The sequence below is a fragment of the Cricetulus griseus genome, chromosome 2 (genome assembly GCF_003668045.3).
Source record: "Cricetulus griseus strain 17A/GY chromosome 2, alternate assembly CriGri-PICRH-1.0, whole genome shotgun sequence".
NCBI classification, from domain to species: Eukaryota; Metazoa; Chordata; class Mammalia; order Rodentia; family Cricetidae; genus Cricetulus; species Cricetulus griseus.
Genome location: NC_048595.1, coordinates 125,683,917 through 125,702,569, shown reverse-complemented (window position 1 = coordinate 125,702,569; position 18,653 = coordinate 125,683,917). Strand labels below are relative to the sequence as shown.

The 18,653-nt window shown below is 36.7% G+C and overlaps 2 protein-coding genes across 6 annotated transcripts in view; both read right to left on the bottom strand.

Annotated features, from left to right (window-relative positions):
• Rad54b (RAD54 homolog B) overlaps positions 1-18,653 on the bottom strand; it is a 77,826-nt gene that overhangs the window by 39,758 nt on the left and 19,415 nt on the right. The window lies entirely within an intron of this gene.
• On the bottom strand, positions 1,847-10,035 carry Fsbp (fibrinogen silencer binding protein). Its single transcript, XM_027403523.2, has 2 exons — positions 9,464-10,035; positions 1,847-5,454 (listed from the first exon to the last, which is right to left on the bottom strand). Exons 1-2 carry the CDS (start codon positions 9,835-9,837, stop codon positions 4,929-4,931), a joined length of 900 nt encoding a protein of 299 aa, XP_027259324.1. The 5' UTR covers positions 9,838-10,035; the 3' UTR covers positions 1,847-4,928.

Genomic DNA, 18,653 nt, shown 5'->3' with positions numbered 1-18,653 from the left:
TGATCCTATGCATTGCCTAAATGAAGTTGGATGGCATAGGAAAAATTTTAAGGTAATTTATAGGTAAATAGGGAGCTCAAAATCAACCTACATTACATTAAACTGTCTCAAAAGAAAAATAAACAAAATAAGTAAATTGTGCTGATATTTTTATTTGCATTTACTCATTTATTTATTTCATTATTTACAGAGCAATTGAAAAAATAATATAATTTCAAGTTATACCTACTAGCTTAATCAATTCAAAAGACTATAAAAATACATTAATCACCCTGGAGGGGTCACAGGTACTTAATATATTATTTAAAAGAACTAAATAAAAGCACATATTTAGACAAAAAATGTAGGTAGTATCTAAAAAATGTATACAAAGATTCAGCACAATTCTGTTCGTTTTAATTAGATTGCCTAATTTAAAAACTTACTCCTGTATTTATAAACTATGCACTAAACTTCATTTACTTAAGTATTTACAACCAAATATTTTACTTTGAGAATTTGTGGACCTTAAGATTGTTTTAAAGTATGATATTTAGATACAGTATATTTGGTATCTATTACAGTCTTCTAGATAATTGTTCTTCAAGTTTGCTTCATCAAAAACTTTTACCTTTACTATACTAAACTCTGAGTTATGGCACCAAAAAAGAATATATAAATCAGTATAATTTACTTCTTCAGCCACCCTCAGCAGCAGTGTAATACAGTCAACACAATTCACTGCACTCTGAGAGTTACATGGCTATTTAAATGACATCACACTAAAAGGAGGCATAGGGCTGTAACACATATTTTAACATTTATATGAGTAAAGAGAAACCAAAGTAGAGCAACTCAAAATGAAATCATACAAGTTGTTGCCTCATTATTCAAAAGGGAGTTATTCTGAATATTTCATGAGATTAAAAATAAAAAAGCTTGGGCTGGAGAGATGGCTCAGAGGTTAAGAGCACCGACTGCTCTTCCAGAGGTCCTGAGTTCAATTCCCAGCAACCACATGGTGGCTCACAACCATCCGTTATAAGATCTGGTGCCCTCTTCTGGTGTGCAGATATACATGGAAGCAGAATGTTGTATGCATAATAAATAAATAAAATCTTTAAAAAATAAAAAATAAATAAAAATAAAAAAGCTTAACCAGGCGATAGTGGCGCATGCCTTTAAATCCCAGCACCAGAGGCAGGCAGATTTCTGAGTTCAAGGCCACCCTGGTCTATCTATATAGTGAGTTTCAAGACAGCCGGGGCAATAGAGAGAAACTCTGCTCAAAAAAACAAAAACAAAAAGAGAGAGAGATCAGATAAAATAATCATTTACCACATTTGAAGTATCTCTACAGAAACACCTAAAATAAAAACAAAATAACACCGCACCCCACCCCGTGTTCCCAGCATTTCCCACACTGTATGAGGGTATCCCACATTGTACGATGGCCCAGTAGCCAAGATGTCAGGCAGCTTCCATCATTGCTAACACAACTTCCTCCTCAGTACTCGCTGAGGGAAACCTGTCCTCAGCAAAATCTGCTCACAAGTCACAGGTAGTCCTCAAGTTCAAAGTCTCAATATCACAAAGAAAGAGGTGGTGAGATTTAACTCAAAATCCCTGGGCCACGCTCTGCAAGATCAAATTAAAACAACAGCCCAAGAAAGGTTCTATGGTCAAGTGGCTAGTTCTTTGATTTACTTGGGAATTCTCATAAACCAGCTTTGAAAATATGGTTACATAGGGGAAGGAATTAGTGAATGGGGCAGGATTATTATGCTTTTATAACTTTTACAACTAAAACAATAGTGACTCTTTAAAAAATTCAGTAAGCTTACTCTAATGAATGGAATTGTAGATATAAAATACAAAAAAATAGGTTTATTATTCTGCATAGCCCTTAACTACTAACAAATTGTGCCACTTGACACAAACAGCAAATTTGAACAATGCCAAAGTGTGATTACAATACTACTTTATGTACAACAAAGGAATTTTCAAAGACATCTATATTTTTTTAATTTCTACACTGATTATAGAACCAAACCATCAAAAAAGATGTTTCTTTAAACACTGAATTACTTTCTACAAACATTTCACAGAATTAATTTTCTACAAAGACACTTGTAAATGGGTTTCGCTATACTATACAAAGTCAATACTCAGACTGAATGTTAACTACCAAGTCTGAGCAGCAACATGCTGAAATAATGAGAATTAGACTTATCATATCTTATTTTGAATAATTTCAAAAGGGTTTCTACTGTAGACATTATTTACTAAAATTATATTATAAAATATATTACCTCAAATTAGAAGATTCATTACATTTCAACTGAAAACCATAGCACAAATTAAAAAGGCAAACTGCCATGAGAATACATTATGACCTTGAACATAAATAAACAAATTAACCTAGTAGCCTAAGAGTTCACTCTATTTACTCTTTCTATTTCTATAACCATTACTTATATCACTACATTTGATAGCATTCTCCCTAATTCACATCTTAATTGTGTCATCTCTATAATCAAAAGGCCTTCAACAGCTTCTCACTTTATATTCAGTTAAATCTGACTCCATGAAAATAGCATTTAATGTAATCCATAATTTGATAACAACTGACATTTTACCCACATTACTCTTCAATGAGAACCATTGAGAAGCCGCCATGATTTAAGCACCAAGTTCAACTCTCAACCATTAGCTAGCATCAGAGTCCCCAGAGGACACTATTCACAGACTGCTGAACCCTACCCCTGGTTTCTGATTCACTGGATGGATTCACACTCTAAAGAGGTAATACAACACTGATACTCCAGTTCAGGACTGACACTATTGTCTTAATTGCATTGTGTTTGTGGTGCTGTGGATGGAACCCTGGAGCCTTGATTACACCAGAAGAACCCTGAATCATCAAACCATGGCCACATCCTCACCTGGGCTTTTTACTCTAAAGACCACCAATTAGAAGCCTGAAAGCCCTGGAGCTGGCATGCCTAAACTGTTTTAAAAAGCATTCTGAATGACTTGCAAACATTTAGAAACTGGAAAATCTCACACAAAATAAGATTTCTGGCGTATTCCTGAATGTAAAATTCAACTTGAACTAAACAGAAGCTACCCAATGTAGTCAAGAAAGATGTCCACCAAGCACTCCATTAATCCAGCATCCCAGAGGTAGATGATCTCTGTGAGACTGAGGCCACCCTGGTCTACAGAGTGTGTTCCAGGTCATTCAAGTTACCCCAAACTTTCTACCTATCCTCCCTTCAAACTTGCCTGGCTTAGAGAGCATATGTGCTTGGACACCTTGATCTACTCCATCCTGTGTTTTTGTAAGTGCTCACAGACATCAAGCACCCTTTATCCCCAGTATTTCTGAAACTCTACCTGCCCCATCCAAAAGCCTGGCTTTTTAAAGTCCTTCCTCATCAAAATCCCAGAAAAAATGGAAATCAAATATGTGAGACACATATTAAATATTTAACATAAATTCAATATGTAAGATTTATAAAAATCAAGATTTTATTTCCATGAATACAACAATATTTAAAAATCATACTTAAAAATCTACAAGTTAAATTATATGTAAACATGATTTTTGTTATTTTTATTCTATGTAGTTTACACTTTGTTTAATTCTAACTTTACTGTGAAGGAAACATTTAAAATGAACTAAGATAATTTTAATCACAAATCAAAATATGTAATATTTTCAATAAAAAGACTTGATCTCTTTTAGCAGGACCAACAGAGAGGGAGTGGGGTGGTGACACAATTCCCTAGACTTCATAACCCAATAATGTATAGTTTCCTTCTGTCCAATAGTAAGTTTCCTTCTGTCCCTGGAGATGGGACTCAAACACACCAGGAGCTCCACTCTTGAGTTACATCTCCAACCCAATATGTGATTCTAATTAAATAAATTCTCTTAATTAATTAAATGAATTCTGAGTTTTTACTTCTTCTATAGAATAAAGAATAAAAATTACCACCACCATTTCCCCCTGCTCCCTCAAAAAAAAAAGAAAAGAAAAAGCACCCATATTTACTCTGCCATCAAAAGCTTTGCTACCTAGAATAATTATGGCATCTTCCCTGACCTCCGTTTCTAAATTGAAGTGTTTTCCAAATACTTTCTGTCTCTAAGGTCTAACCCCACTCTTTCAAAAGGTAAAGACAAAACCCATAGCATGCATACAAGTTTTCTGTTACTGTGAGTATACCACACACCTATAATTCCAGTATTCAGATGGCTGAGGCAAGAGGAGCTTGTATCCCAGGCTAGCCTGGGCTACAGAATGAGATCCTGTCTCAAAAAAAAAAAAAAAAAAATTGGACTAGGGATGTAGCTCAGCAACAAAGGTATGTGCTTACCATGCATTAGGTACTTAATCCAACACCAACACATTCTCCCTCTCTCCCCTTTTAAATCTAACCTTCAAAGTTGTAACTAAAACTGTTAAAGATTCAGTACTTTCAAACACTATTTATGCATTTATACAATTTTGTGCATTTTGTTTTGTTTGACACAGTACTCCACATAGCACAGGCTGACCTTGAAATTGGGATGACCTTGATCTTCTGCCCTGCCTCTCCCTCCCAAGTGCTGCAATTACAGGCTTATACACTATATACAACTCTATTTGTAATCTTACATAAGGCCAACAACTAAATGTCTTAGAAAAAAAATTGAGGGAAGACAAAGAGCTGGATTACCATGTCAACCAATCAGTAAATTTTAGTATTAAAGAGAAAATTAAATACTTAGAAACTTGTGTTTAAAAAAATAGGGTTGGAAAGGAAAAGAAAATCATGTTAAGAGCTTTTTTTATATGAGAGATTAACAACATTTTTATAGGACATGTGCTCAGCTTCATGATAATCCAAATTAATTCTGATAAAGTTAAAATTATCAAATTGCAAGACTGAAAAGACTCTTAGAGACTACTGTACTCGGTCAGGTCATGCCGTAAACGAGTCGCTTTCAGCTTCTCCACTTCAATCTTCGCTCTGAGTAGCTCCTCCTCTAGCTGCTGCCTTCTTCTCAATCCATCCCTCTTCTCCTGAACATATAATCCAAAATTCTTCTGATTTTCTAAAATTATCTGATGTTCCTCTTTTAACATTTGCAGGATCTGAGGGTCATATCTTAGCAGAGACCTAAAGTGTTCTCCACTTTCATGATGAAAAAAATCATCTCTCCTTGGAATAGAAGATGGAGATGATGTCATTCTCATATCAACAGAAGAAAGTGATGGAGACAAGGGTTCTTCCATAACATGTACCAGTTCATGCTCTTCTCTTTGCTCTGAAGTATCATTGTGTTGAGGATTTGGAAACAGTGGAGGGGATGACTTAATGTCCTCTTCTTGCTTTACCTCCACTGTAATAGCAACAGGATGGTGATCCACCATTACCTGCAGTGAGCTGGTGCCAGCCTGGGCAGCCTCATCCAAGTTTGCACTATAGCACATGTAAAAAATAAAAAATTATAAATAATAAACATAGTATATTTAAAGAACAATTTCATATTTATATTTCATTATATTATGAAATATAATAATATGCCCTTAGCTGTAAATCTTTGAAGAGAGAGTAATGGCATACACCTATATCCCCAACACTTGGGAGAATGAGACCGGAGAATCTCAAGTTCCATGACAGCATGGGATACATACCGTACTCTCAGTCAAAACAAAAACAAAAACAAAAAAAAAGTTGGGCTGTGGTGGCCCACACCTTTAATCCCAGCTCTCAGGAAGCAGAGGCAGGCAGACCTCTGAGAGCAGCCTGGTCTACACAGTGAGTTCTAGGGCAGTCAGAGCTACACAGAGAAACCCTGTCTCAAAAACCAAACAAACAAACAAACAAAAAAAACCAACAACAACAACATGAGACCATGGGATTTTCTTTGAGGCAGGGGTTCCCAAGTCCCTGCTTTGTAAAGGGTTTATTTCTCTGTGTCTGCTACATACATATGATTCCTCACCTCACAAAAAGCCTTTCTTCAACTGCTGAAAAAATATATACATAATGATTTGAAACTATACAAAAAGTGTTTAATACAAAAAAATGACTAAGACTATGACTTTAATAATATACACATATAGGTCTCCTCCATCCTTAATCTGTTGTTTTGTGATGCTGATAACTGAGTGAAGCTCTCTATCTACATGCCTAGCCCTCTGCTCTTAAATTTAGTATTAGGCTCTCACAATGACAGAAAATTACAAATACTATTCAAACTTAGTAAGATAAATAAAGAAAAGCCATTTTATGAGTGCCTATGTGGGTGTGGGTGTCTGTGTTGTGTACACATATGAGATCTAAGGACATTGTCAAGGGTCTTCCATTGCTCTCTACCTTTTTTTTTTTTTTTTTGACATAGAGTCTCCCTGAACCTGAAGCTCATCCACTGAGCGAAGGCAGCTGGCCAATGAACTTCAGTTCTCCCAGTCCTCCTGGTGCCAGGAATACTGCCATTTCTAGCCTTTGACTTGTGTGCTGGGGGCCTGGATACAGATCCTCATGCTTGTGTGGCAGGCACTTTATTGACAGAACTATCTCACCAGACTTAAGAAACCTTTAAAAATTAAAAAAAAAAAAAAAACTTTTTAGTACATGTATTTATTTGTATGTATTTGGAGGTCAGAATACAATATATCAGAGTTGGTTCTCTCCTCTCTCCTTAGGTACTAGGATCAAAGGCAAGTCATCAGGCTTGGCACAAATACTGCCCAGAAAAGCTATTTTAATGTTCTCAAAGAGACATTATTTGTCCCTACATTGTTGAGATTCTTAAATGTTGTAAAGAATCATTTGGTGTGTTCCCCTGCTTTTGTTCTCCTGGATTGATCTACAAGCCATAAAAGCTGATGACTCTGAGGAAGACGGTAGACTATTTATGGAACCAAACATTTTGCCACTGTTATGAATCATAATGTAGCTATCCGATATGGGGGATATCTGATATTCTACCCCTGAAGTAGGTCACAACCTACAGGTTGAGAACCGCAGATCTAAACTAAAGTATGTGATAAGAAAAGCTTAAAACCATAAAAGTTATTTTAAATTATATTTATAATTTCTACAGCAAAGTAACATATAGCATATAGACATTATACTCCCATATAAATTAAAAATATGCTTATGCCTAGATTATTCACTTCATTTTGGTGAAACATTATAAATAATAAAACAAAAACTTAGAGAAAGTCTCAAGAAAGGTAAACAGAACTAAAAATTTCTAAAAACTGAAAATCTAAATTTAGAGGATCAAAAAGATTATAAAACATAAATTATAATCTGCTTTTTAGAGACATAAAATTGTTAAAAAATCATTCGAAGTTGTTAAATAAGTTACAAAATAGAATACTTTAAAAAACATTGCGCCAGGCGTTGGTGGCACACACCTTTAATCCCAGCACTCGGGAGGCAGAGGCAGGGGGATCTCTGTGAGTTCGAGGCCAGCCTGGTCTCCAGAGTGAATGCCAGGACAGGCTCCAAACCTACACAGAGAAACCCTGTCTCAAAAAAAAAAAAAAAAAAAAAAAAAAAAAAAAAAAAAAACCATAACACATGCAGTAAAATTCTGAGACAGTCTAATCAACTTAATAGTAATATCTGTATAAAAATATCTATAATCAAAATTATAGATTTATAAACTTCTGGGATAATTAAGATTTGTGATGATTTCAGCTAAATATGTATAAGCATATGAAATACATAAGTATATAAAATGAATAAGCTAGCAGAAAAATATCAATGCAGGTACTAACATAAGTGGCATATTTTTTATTCTTCCTTTTTTAAAAAACCTAATAAACTGCAATTTAAACAATAGATATAAGAATATACAATTAGCTAACTCATTCTTAACAGAGAAATGTTGGTGTGTCAAAAACTCAGGTGTGTATGTTTATAATGATCAAAATGTAAACAGGTAACTAGTTATGTTATCTTCTGTATTCACTGTGTTTTTTAAATAGACAACTAACTAAAATACAGTGTCTATGTAAGTTTCAAATTGTGAAAATCTAAATTTAGTATCCAAAAGGTATAGTTTACCAGTAATACAAAAAACATTTTTCTATAAGCTGTTTATGAAAGTGGCAAAATTCAAAACAAATAAGGCAGTGTCAAACAATTTTACTATGGAAATTCTTGTCCATCCAACATAAAAATCTCATCATTTGTCATAACAGTGGAAATTCCTACCAGTGGCCCCAAGAACCCACTGCATGGCCAAGTAGGGTGCTTTTTAAAATTTATGCTATCAAGAAGAAATAAGCAGGATAGGGTAAAAAAAAATCTCAAAAAATATTTTCTAATAAGTAACCAAAGCAGCAGAGAGGCTCAGCTAAAGATTTCCTGTTTCTCTCCTAATTTCAAGTTCCACAAGTAATCAGCAGCTTTGCTTACACAGTGCCTCTCCTGGAGCAGGACAGCACACTGAATCTTTGTTTGAAAGGCCCTTCAACAAACAAAGGGTTTACAGTTTGTTTAAATTACCTTAACTGATTGGTAGAAGAATGGAGCTGACATTTTTATCTATGTCAAGAGTTAAAATGTGAATTAGTCACAGGTAACAGCTTGTAAGATTCTGAGGCAAATAATCAAACAGAACATTCAAGCCCTAACCCAGGCTGCTCTGGCCACAACTGAGTTTTATAACTTAGAGAGCAACCTGAGAAAGCTTACCCTTTGCTAGGGCCCAATATCAAAGTGAAACTAGACCATTAATCAATCACACTTAATTTTATTATGTAATCTGAATCTCTTAATTAGGTATTAACTTCTTTAATTAATGTTATATCTATTTCAAGTATATTAGAAAAACTAGACAGTCTTCACATACACATTCATGTCATTAATGACTTTGATTTTAGTTGTAAGTTCAGTACATACTGAGGAAACATACACAGTAATAATAATTCACAAAAAACAAAGTTTCCATTTGCTCCAAAACTACTAACTTCATACAAATTTTACATAAAAAATTTTCAGGAAACCCATTTCAATGAAATGTAATCTTAATACGAATAATGTATCTCAAAAGCAAATAATCTAATTTTAAGGCTTAAAAAGTTTATGAGATAGAATCAAAGTACATAATATATGTATGAAAATGTCATAAGAAAGCCATTATTTTGTATATGCTGCTGAATTCTTTAAAGTTTTTTAGTGATGTCACAAGTTTCATCCCATTAATTCTTCCTAATCTTTACTTTCAGAAACTGGCAGATGAAATAAGGGAAGACAGTAAAAAAGCTGTTTAAATCAAGCGCAACAGAAAAATTCCTCATAGCTTTTTTTTTTTTTTTTTTTTTTTTTTTAAGAAAGCAACACAAAGACACTATTCATGGCTCCCCTTGTGGGGATGCTTGCCATGCACATCTTTATCACAACTAAGCCAGGGCCCAAGAGCTAGGAGGCGCCATCATTTCCCACAACAAAATAAAATAAAGCTTACCTTTGTATGTGGTTCCTGTCTCTTATCAGGCAAAAGCTGGAAATCTGGGGAATCATCTCCATAACTTTCTTGGTTGGCTCAGAAATACTGCTTTTAAAATCTGATTGGGCCTCCTTTTGCTGCAATAGCTCCTGTTTGGCATATTCTTTGAGCCTTTTGTAAAGGCTGCGTAGGCCTTGTGCTGTTCGAGGAGGGCGGTCTACTCCAATTGCATTATAGTTAACTGCTATGACATCCCAACATCTATTCTTTTCTACTATTACTGAATTTTTATTAGTGTGCTCTTCGAGAATTTTCACATATGGCTTCACAAGGCTTAGCAGATCAAGCTTTTCAGATAGGGTGAAATTGGAAGATCTAGCCTTTCCTACCATTGTTCTTTTGAAATTAAGTAGGCAGTTTCTGAATCCACCATGCAGCCTTCAGCTCTGCTCAGCTCTTTTCACAAACAGAAAGATCAGGCTTAACTAGGCTAGCCCCATTTAGGCCCACGCCTACAGGGGAGGGCTTATTAAAATTCCTCCAGCTTAAGCTGACGCAGGTTGGGGAAAGCTGCTTAAGCCAAGCCTGACCTACATAAAGCTTCTCACAGAAGGCAAGAAAGCACAAGCAAAACACTTGTGTGTAAAGAGAGCAGCTCGAGATAGGATTTAATGCACAAAGGTCTAGAGATAAGCATGAAACACAGCTTAAAATTAGCTGATTTGGTGAGACTATCAAATGTCCACACATGTATGCCTGGCTGATGGGCTGAAACAGCGCTGCGGTATCACTTTAATAAAACAAAAGAGGAACTGTTTTGTGCTATTTGTTTACAAATCTAGTTTAGACGGGAACCTAGAAAACACGAGGGTGACTGTAGTGATTCCTAACAGAGCTCTAATCACTGTTTCTGAGCTGGGTGTTCTCCCTTACAAAATCTGCATACTGCTGGTCCTGCTGTCAATCAGGAATTGCATATCCTCTAGCTAGTTAGGTTACACCAGCGCAGACTGCAGTAAAGCTAAGCTTCCTCTTCATTTCAGTGTACATATCCTCTGCATAACTGTTATTCAAGGAGAAATTTTGATTGAATACTAGATCTAAAAATCAGATGAAAGTATGTTTTATTATTCTACCTGTAATGTATATAAATATATTAGTCTGTTTTATGTGTAAAAATTATGGTGAGAAACAGCATAATCATGTCTTGGTTAGGAGTGTGCAAACAAAATCATATTTCTATTAAAGCAAGATATTTTTGTTTATCTTAGTCACACAACTTGGACTATGGAAATAAACAATCTAGCCAGTAGTTTTTATGTCTAATCCTAGTTTGAAACATATGATAATCACAAAAACAAAAGCAAACTTATTTTCTCATGATATATTTGTCCAGATAGAGGAATTACTTGAAGCATACATGAAAGACTTGTGGTGTAGCTCAGTGGAACAGCAAATGATTAACATGTATGAGGCCTTACATTTAATCCCCAGTGTCGGGACCCATAGAAATGGCTCCGCTTCATCCTGACTTAAGGTCGGAGAGTTTCAAACCACTACTGCTCCTCCAAGGGGAAACAACAAAGATGTTTGGCCTAAGGTGTAGTCATGTCATGTCGTGTCTAAAAAAACAGAATACTTAATGTAGTTACTTGATGTTTCCGGTATTAAAGAGGTACTTACTCTTGTTCCTTGTATCATTGGAAAGGAAGCCTTTTGCCTTCTCCCCCTCTTTTGACAGGGGTATAAAGGATCTTTGAACAATAAACTCTGGCGAATTCTGGTATTTACCAGGTGTCCTGACTATCTCTTGTCTTTTGCCTATTTCTTTCCTCAATCCAAACTCCCCTTCTCAGGTACAGACCCAACAGATGATGCCCCAGAAATGTGTGTTCCTATACCCCAGCACTTCAAAACAAAAGAAATAAGTAAATGAAACCAAACTTGAACATATTTGATTCAATCAAAGGCTGGCAAGATAGATCATACGGTGAAGGCACCTGCTGCCAAGACTGATGACCTGAGTGAGTTTGATCCCTGGAACCCACCCACATGGTGGAAGAAAAAAATCAACTTGCAAAGTTGTACATACACATATACATACAATAAATAAATGTTTAGGAAGTAAAAATGATTGATTCTACAGAATAATTACCAACCTACACAAATGTTCTGAGCTCAGCACAAGACCCAGAAAGTATGAAAGTGAATACAGATACAACTGCTTTGTAGAAAGCTGTAGGGCACAGAAACACTACAAAGATGTCTCCTGGTGCACATGGCCTTATGACTGCTGGACATTGGCTGTACTCCTCATCTATAGTCCAGCCCCTAACGTTACTCATCTTGTTTCCATGTTTTTAACCAAGAAGCAAGTAAAACTTACTGAATTCTCACTGTTTTTTTTGTTGTTGTTGTTTTTTAAGCTGTTTGTTGTTGATTTGAGACAGAGTCTCCCTATGTGGTCTCCCTATGTAGCTCAAACTCCAAATGTAGCCTAGGTTGGCCTCCAACTCATGATTATCCTGAGTGCTAGACAAAAAATATGTACAAACAAGACCAATGAACCTGGCAACATACAACAAGCTTTAAATGTATTATCTTTTCAAAAAGTAGGAAAAATAAATGGAGTAAAAGCTGAGTATAGTGGCTTACACTCCCAAGAAGGAGAATAGCACAGGCTCAAGTCCAGGATCTATAAATAACAAGACCTAGTGTCAAGAGAAAAATGGGCTGATGAAATGGCTCAGACAATAAAGTACTTGTCATTCAAGCATGAAAACCAGAGTTCAGTTCCCCATCACCCACATGTACACAACTTTAATCCCAGCCAGAGGCAAGGGGATATCTATGAGCCTGGTCTACAGACCTAGTTCCAGGTCAGACACGACTACACAGAGAAACGCTGGAAAGAAAGAGAAAGGGAAAGGGAAAGGGGGAAGGGGAAGAAAAAGAAAGTGAAGAAAGGAGAGAGAGACAGAGAGAGAGAGAGAGAGAGAGAGAGAGAGAGAGAGAGAGAGGGAGAGAGAAGGAAAGCTGGATAGGCATGGCAACCTACCTGCAATCCCTAAATTTAGAAAGGAAAAACAGAGGATCCCCAGGGTAAACTAGCTAGCTAGACTAGCCCAATCTGAGAACTCCAGGTTTGTCAGAAACCTTGCCTCAGTAAATAAAGTAGAAAGTGACACAGGAAAACAGGACACCAACTCTAGCCTACACACACATGCACCCACCCACATAGGTGAGTGAGTGAGCACAAGCACACACACACACTCCATCATGTACATATGCATATAACATACACACGTAAAAAAAAAAAAAGAGGTAGATTTCTATATATTAACAGAACAATATTGGCATGGTACATTTAAAAAGAATGCAAGTTAGACAAAAATACATAAGCTATAATCCCTATTCTGCTAATATTTGGGATCCAAAGCAGCTATCCCTACAGTACAGTACAGTAAGCACTGTGAAATAAAAAGCAACCTCAGAACAAAATTCCTTAAAGCACAGGAGGCATTTCTCTGACATTCTCCATCTACTAGACAGGCTAAAAGGTAGCCCACTACTTTCTATACTTGCCCTGCTTTCTCACTGTTAGAAACATAAGTGAAACCATTTTGTGTAACTTGGAATAATGTAGTGTTTGTTGGACAGGAGCCAGTCACAGGCAGCTAAGAAGTGAGCCAATCGAAAAGCAGGCTTTTACATGCTAATGAATTAGGCTACAAGGTGGTATTGATAGGCTAATGAACCAGTCCTTAGCTGTGAACCCTGATATCACAAAACTAATAAAAACTGAAAATTTGGAGGTGACCCTATGAAGCACTACTGTGCTCCTGAGACATGACATCTCAGGCCTTTTCAATGGTACCCATCCACAAGGGGACTTTGACACTGTCACTGTAAAATTGACTTCGGAGGCTGAATCCGGAAGATTACAGCAAATCCAAGGCCAGTCTATGACTTATGTAAAAATGCTGACAGAAAAAAAGGTTGCGATCAGGCTACAGCCTGCTCTAAGTTATTATATATTGTGTAAAGTTGTTTTGTAGGCTGCACAGTCCCCCTGCAAGACTCCATTTTACAAGCAGCTTTTGACTCAATCTTGAAAGTGTAAAAAACTAAACTGATAGCCCTGTGCTCAAGCTCCACAAGAAATAAACCAATAAAAAAAAAATGATTCATATGAAAGACAAGAGAAGATAGTATAAAACAAAATAGAGAATGTGTCGGGTTTGGTGGCACACACTACAGCCCTAGCAGACAGAGCTGAATCAAAACTTTAGGACCTGCCCAGGCTACATACCGAGACAAATGTTTAAAAAGAAAAATTGAAGCTGGAAGTAGTGGTACACACCTGTAATCAAGACCTTTGGGAGGCTGAGAAAGGGAGAGCACAAGTTTCAGACCTCATGCAAAGAAATTAATTTAAAAGCAAAGGTTAAATAGTATTACTATAGGAGGCACGTAAATCTTTGTGCTCACAGATAAGCACTAGGGAACAAAAATGTTAAACACACAGGGTTGTCTCTTCAAAGCAAGAGATGTTTTCCACCCAGAAGACTGGGACCAAAGGTGGTTAATAGCCTGATGGGTGACCTTTGCCCTGAGACCATACCAGAGACTTCCCCAATCCCTTATCTTGAGCTTGTTTGTCTCAGTCAATCTATAACTCTGTCTTCCCCCAGACCCTTATCTTCAGTCTGCTTTCCAGTTAACCTTCAGAACCTATCTTTAGGAAGATGTCTCTTGTACTTTACAAATAGTTTCCATTCAGTCACGACTTAAGCTTTGTTGTGATTGAGTTAATTATTTCCAGGAGACTTTTTTCCAAATTGTGCTGTGCTTATATATGTCTAAAATAAACTGGAAGTTTAAATCAACACTGGATAAGACATGTTGAACCCAACTGCCTTTTTATCTTCCACAGATTGACATTCTGTGGCCTTGGTGGTCAGAGAGACCCCTGAAAATTATGATTTCATTTTTCCCACATTGGCCCTTGCAAAAGCATATTCAAGTAAGTGGATAAGTATAAACCACATGCTAGGAAAAAAAGTTTTCCTGAAAGACCACTTGGAAAACATGTCTTACAAAGTTTTATTAGCTTTCTAAGGAGGGACAGCAAGGATTAGGAAACTATGAGAAACATAGCAAAACTGTGACTATACCAACAGGAGATGGGAGGAGAGGAACTTGAAGATATTCTATACAAGGCCATATTGGTTTTACCACTATTGAGGCAGCATATATTATTGAGAGTTAAAAAATAAATAAATAACCCAGACTAGTGGTGTGACTTAGTAGAGAAAAAGTGCTTGAAATGCAGGCGGCCCTAGGGCTTGAATCACAGCTCTACTAAATAAAATAATAATAATAATAATAATCAAACTTTTAAAAGGGTAAAACACCTAAACAAACCTTTCTAAAAAAAAAAAAAAGAAGAATTTAAAATGTCAGAGGTTCATGAACGTATGCTCAACATCATTAATCATCAGAGAAATGCAATAAAAAAAAACACTGAGGTCAAGCATGATGGTGAAGCTTGTAATTCTAGCATTTGAGAGGCAGACAAGAGGATCAGTTACGTAGTGAGTTTGAGGCCAGTGTGGTCTATATGAGATCCTGTTTCAAAACACAAAACAAATTATGTTGGTTGAATTAAAAACTAGTTTACAATATAAGAACTAGTTAATAAAACTATTGTGTTAGACATGTGTGTTGAATAAGTAGATTTTAGTTGCTTTTGGCATAAAAATTGACTGAGATGATGAATATGTTGATTTGCTCTACTAGAGTAACCATTTTACTGTGTCTAAGTATCCTTTGGCATCATATGGCAAAGTTCAAACACACAGAATTAAGTTTTTACATTTTCTTATTGTTTTATGTAATTGTGTACACACATGCACATATAGAGGTCAGAGGACATTCAGGGGTCAGTTCTCTCCCTCCACCACATAGGTCCAAGGGTCAAACAGCTCATCAGGCATGGAAGCAAACCTTACCCACTGAGCCATCTTACCAGCCCTAAGGTTTTTTTTTTTTAAATATTTTTAAATTGTGCCTTGAGCAGAGAGCACATCTCAATGGCAAAATTCCTAGCATGTAAAAGACTTGGGTTTTGTCCCAAGCACTGGGGGTAGGGGAAAGCACTCACACACATCTCTAAAAGCCATGTGAATTAAGAACTGCAAATTAATGTAAATGTCATCTGACTACAGCTCTCTCCACGAAAACCTCATATAAACTAAAAGGTGGCAATGCTCCATACACAACAGAAAATACGATGTTCCAGTCTTTTGAAGAGTCCTGGGTAACTCCTTCAAGAATACACGTGAGCCAGAAGGGTGAAAAGGAGACGGAATTTCTGAATGATCACAGGCCTTTTCTCAACTAGACTGATTCCAGAACAAAGTTTAATGAATATATTTGCTTGCAACCACAGCAGAAATCCCAATAGTCTCCACATACAAGTCACGTTAAAAGCTTCTTTATCCACAACTAAAAGCTAATATTTCAGGGAGAACTGTCTTCAACGGTGTCTTTACAATAGATGTATTTTATTTCCCTCCTGACTGAAAAAATAACTCAACACACCTTCAAAATCATGAAAACTATCCAATTCATCAACCTAAATCTTCATTAAAAGGCCTTAAACACAAAGGATGGCCTCCTTAATTCTTAATTTTCTTACTTTCTTTTTTTTTTTTTTTTTAATTTTTCAAGACAGGGAGGGTCCCTCTGTGTAGCCCTGGCTGTCCTGGAACTCGATTTGTAGACCAGGCTGGCTTTGAACTCAGAGACCCACCTGCCTCTGCCTCTCAAATCCTGGGATTAAAGGCATGTACACCACTACCCAGCTTTGTTCTGAATTTTCTATGAGAGATTTTCTATGGGGAAAAGATATAATAAATGGATTAATATCTGATTGCTTATAACTGTATTCAATGTTATACAAGGAAAAAAGTCACAATAAGAGAAATATTCCTCAATCAACTGTTGACAAGCTTTAAACAATTAGTTCCAATCCAAATGCCCTTCAAGGTTTATCTATAAAGTCAAAATCCCTTTGAAGGAGCTGGAAATGCAGCTCTGTTTTAAAGCATATGCCTAGCATGTGTGAATCCATGTGAGCCCCAGTCCCCAGAACAGAACAAAAGAAAAAATAAGTGACGTGCCACACTCAACTACACTTGTAACCCCAAACTCACAGTCTGTAATATCTCTAAAGCAATAGATGGAGAGGTGGCTCAGTGGTTACCATCATGCACTACTCTCCCAGAGGATCTAAGTGTGGCTTAGATCCAGAACACTGATCATCAGCTCACAACTGCCTGTAATAGCAGCTCCAGGGGATCTAAAGCCTCCTCCACAGGCACCTTGCACTCACATGCACATACCCACAGAGTCACACAACATACACACAATTAAAAATAATGAAATCAAGTCTAAAGAGATGAGTCAGGAGTTAAGAGCACTGGCTTCTCTTCCAAAGGTCCTGGGTTCTATTCCCAGCACCCATATGGCAGCTCACAACCATCTATAACTCTATTTCCTAAGAATCCGAAGCCCTCTTCTTCTAGCCTCTATGCACACCAGGCACACACATGGTGCACAGATACGCACAAAGGCAAAACATTCAAACCTATATAATACTAAAAAAGTACAAAAATGAATATTTAAAAACAAAAAAAAAGGGAAGGTAAATAGTTCAGTCAAGGGTTAGTCAAGGTCAGTGGGTAAGAGCACTTGTTTGTCATAGAAGCCTGATAACCTGAGTTCAACTCCTGGAACCTACTCAGTAGGAGAGAACTGACTCCCCAAGTATCCACTGACGTACGTGTGTGTGTGTGTGTGTGTGTGTGTGTGTGTGTGTGTGTGTGTGTGTGTGTGTGTGTGTGTGTGTGTGTTTTAAAGACAGAGTCTTGAAACATCGACCAGGCTGTCCTGGAACTTAACTATACCAGGCTGCTCTTGAACTTGCAGTGATCCTTTTGCTTCTGCTTCTTGATGCTGGGATTACACAATCATGCTTGGATGACATACCAAAAGTATTATTTATCTATTTATTTGTGTGTGTGTGTGTGTGTGTGTGTGTGTGTGTGTGTGTGTGTGTGTGTCTTTAAAGGCCAGTATGACAACACACACCTGCAATCCTGACACCTGAAAAGAAGAGGCTGGATGATCAGCCTATATACAGAGTTCTAGGCCAGCCTGAGCTGCATGGGACCATATCAACATGCTTCTCCTCCCCCCACTTACCCCCATATTCTACAGATACATATTTCCTAGCTTTGATTCTTGGAAGGGCTAAAAGCTCTCTCAACAAATACACCTAGTACAAAACCTTGGTTGTTAAATACCATTCTCAATTAAAAGGGGAAGTAGAGCCTTTGGCTGCTTTTAAGAGATAGGCCAGGAGCTAGCAAGATATCTCAGTGGGTAAAAGGTACTTAACATGGAGCCTGACAGTCAAAGTTCAATGTCCAACACCTACATGGTAGAAAGAGAGCACCAGATCTCAAAGCTGTCTTCTGATCTCCACATGTGCTGTGATGTATATACACACACATGACATACAATAAACAAAAATGTGAAAATATCTAAGGACTTATGATACTATAGTATAATGTATACTACTGTATATCACTAAAAATTTGAGGTTTCTGATTAAAAGGCAATTTATAAAATTACTATTTATTTATTTATTTATTTATTTTTAGTTTTTCCAGACAGGGTTTCTGTGTATCCCTGGCTGTCCTGAAACAAGCTCTGTATACCTGGCTGAGTACTAGGATTGAAGGTTTGCACTACCTGAGTGCTAGGATTAAAGTCGTGCGCCACCATTGCCTGGGTTGAAATTATTAAGGAATAAAAAATTAAAAAAAAAAAACTTAATATGAAGATTATCAGAAAAGAAATAAGAAAGCTTATAAAGGTCTGAGTTAGCTGGAGTAACACAGGCACATACACACATTGAAACACACACGCACACTGACAGCAGTGTTACAATTCACTGTCTAAAACAAGTTTTGTGAATTAATTAGCAAATAAATGAGGAAAAAGGAGAAATTCTCCCTTTATCAGAATGGCAACTGATAAATATAAGTGGACTTACAAAGTCTATCTTTGGCAGAAATCACAGTAATAAATTTTAGGCAAGGACAGAGGCAGAGCATTTGTCTAGCATGTACAAAGA